Source organism: Octopus bimaculoides, chromosome 4 (assembly GCF_001194135.2).
Source record: "Octopus bimaculoides isolate UCB-OBI-ISO-001 chromosome 4, ASM119413v2, whole genome shotgun sequence".
Classification (NCBI taxonomy): Eukaryota; Metazoa; Mollusca; class Cephalopoda; order Octopoda; family Octopodidae; genus Octopus; species Octopus bimaculoides.
In genome coordinates, this window is record NC_068984.1 from 24,108,265 (window position 1) to 24,111,153 (window position 2,889).

Sequence of the window (2,889 nt, forward strand, 5' to 3'; positions counted from 1 at the left end):
GGCACATAAAAGACACCATTTCGAGCGTGGCCGTTTTCGTGCGGGTGACACGTAAAAGCACCCACTACACTCTCTGAGTGGTTGGCGTTAGGAAGGGCATCCAGCTGTAGAAACTCTGCCAAATCAGACTGGAGCCTGGTGTTGCCATCCGGTTTCACCAGTCCTCAGTCAAATCGTCCAACCCATGCTAGCATGGAAAGCGGACGTTAAACGATGATGATGATGATGATGATGATGAAGTACTTTGGTCTACTTTCATTTTTGATTTCTCAAGAAATGAGTATATCATCTTTTCAGTTCATTGCTATATTTCTAATTAAATACATGCATTTCTTTATATTTAAAATATTATCAAGATTTCATACTGATTTCATAAAATGGTTTATTTATCGATATATTGAACTGGTGTTTCATCATGCACAGGAGAAAGTTCTTCCATAAACTTATTATGGAATTAATCTCAAAATTACTTTAGTTACAGTTAAGTACAAGTAAAATGTGAAATACAAAATTATGTGTATGAAATACAAAATTATGTGTATGAAATAAAAATGTAACCATGGGTGGTCTCAGTTGGGTTTGTATAAAAAGGGTAAAACTAATGTAATGTATATCAGGTGAAGCTAAATGGTTTTTTGACTGGTAAACATGTAAACTAGCACAACATATTTATAAGCAGGTTGTTTGTTAGTGGAAACCTGCAAAACTGGAAACAAGAAGGCAAAGGTCAGGCAAATTGCTTGTGGGCTAATGGCCAGCTGTAAACATTAATATGCTATAGGCCAACATGGCATGATTTTGAGTCATTTTAATCTATACAAATTACTACCAATCTAGAAATAGAAATACAAGCATCGTCCCACCCATGCTAGCAGGGAACAGGGACGTTAAATGATGATGATGATGAAACAAAATATGCTAAAGACCTATGTTCTGAAAGTAGATAAATAATCAAATTTGTCATTGCAAGATGATGAAATTCTCAAAATATGCTTTGTCGAAGAACATGATATAAATAAAACCAGTAAAAAGGGACCTCAATATGGTTGTTTGGTCTGTTATAAATATCCAAGACTCTTTCATCTCCCTCAAGTCACATTCTCCTGTTTTAAAAAAAATGAAGAACACCTTGGATAAAAAAAAAAAATGAAGAACATCTTGGAGGGTCATGGCTGGAATGTTTCTGATTTGTAGGTCTGCTTGGTGCTAAACAACTGCAACCACATAATCTTACTAACCAATGAACTACTCCCTAGTAGTCAGGAAACATTATATATCAATATTATATTTTAATCAATTAAACATTTTACAGTGCGTCACTTAAAAGCATCCAGTCCACACTGTAAAGTGGTTGGCATTTGGAAGGGCATCCAGCTGTAAAAACCTTGCCAAAACAGTCACAGAAGTCTGGTGCAGGTTTCTGCCTGGCCAGCTCCTGCCAAACCATCCTTTGGGTACAAAGGCTCAATCAAAAAGCCTCATTTGGTATGTATACAGGGTAAATCAGACTGGTAGCTTCCAACTCCAATCAGGTTGGAACTTCCCAGTCTCATTAATTCTACATATACATCTAATGTTATGAGTAGTAAATGGTGTTAGATCAGCTAGAAATAGATCTTGCATAGCTGGCTTAGCTTGCAAAGAAGAAATAGTAGAAAATGACTGAGGCAATATAGAGCCATACAGCATTCAGAAAGAGACGGATGGTTACAGTTTCAATACTTTTGGCCACCAGTTTTCTTGATCAGAGTTGACTTGGACCTGAATGACAACAACAACTTTTGAGCTTGCTATCAATTGAAATATAATAATAGTGTTGATAGTTTATCAACCCCACCCATCTTTCATGGCTGCAATTCCACTAAACTAGTCTGCTTAGTATGTCACTTGACCCTAAAAATCTTAATCACTACAACCTACATAGCTGTGTTTCCTAGGAGATACTAAAAAATATCAATTATTCAAAATCCATAACTTATCAAGGTCATTCTGTACTCCTTTTTACCATATTTGATAGACAGACATACAGTATCATGATATTGGATTACATGATGAAGCACCCCATATTCTACCTTCTGACAATTAAGAGAAGTGTGTAGTAGTTTGCAACTGTCCAAATAGCTTCTTTCCTAATGCTTGCTAGTTTGTTCTGTATATGGAAAACAAAATACCTTTCTATGACATTTCATGATCTCTTTCTCACATTCAGCATCCAACATCCATAATTTTCACCCATAAAGTACAATTGGAATTGTTAAGAAAATTCCAAACTATAATTTTCTTTTGTTCTTGTTATCAATGATGATGTAAATATTCTTCTTTATATTTACCTTGATTCAAATAAGTAAGGGTTTCCTCGTTTCTTTTAACAGCAGGTGAGGTTGCAGCTCCAAGAACATACTGGAAACTGAAAAAAAAAATAAATAAATAACTTTAAAACTATTTGTTTATCCACAATGTTTGTCATTTACATCATTACCAGTAAAATGAGTTTTTCCTCTTGGAATTTTCAAGAAAAATATTTTTAATATATTAAACAGTTAGCCCAGAATTAGACAGGCTTGGAGAAGAAGGGTGTGGAAGCTTAAAGACCCTGCAAACGGACAGAGACTTAGAGACAAGTTACTTGAAGCATTTAACGAAATAGAAGGGGATATAGCATCATACAACGTGGAAGACAATTGGAGATTTCTGCGGGACAACCTGTTGAAAGCCACCGACCAGATTTGTGGGTGGTGTAAGGTCCCCTCCCAACCCAGAGTAACGTGGTGGTGGAACAAGGAGGTAGACAGGGCTATTAGACAAAAGAAACAGGCTTGGAAGGACTGGAAGAACGGTGGTAGCAGGGAATTGTACCAATGTGCCAGAAGGGAGGCTAGGCGACAGGTT

The 2,889-nt window shown here is 36.3% G+C and overlaps 1 protein-coding gene across 2 annotated transcripts in view; it reads right to left on the minus strand.

Moving 5' to 3' along the window:
- The window catches only part of LOC106883037 (upstream-binding protein 1), a 47,452-nt gene that overhangs the window by 27,625 nt on the left and 16,938 nt on the right, over nt 1-2,889 (minus strand). For both annotated transcript variants that reach the window (XM_052966954.1, XM_052966953.1), the window contains exon 3: nt 2,331-2,408. In XM_052966954.1, the coding sequence (XP_052822914.1) occupies nt 2,331-2,408 (78 nt within the window). The remainder of the gene's footprint in view (nt 1-2,330; nt 2,409-2,889) is intronic.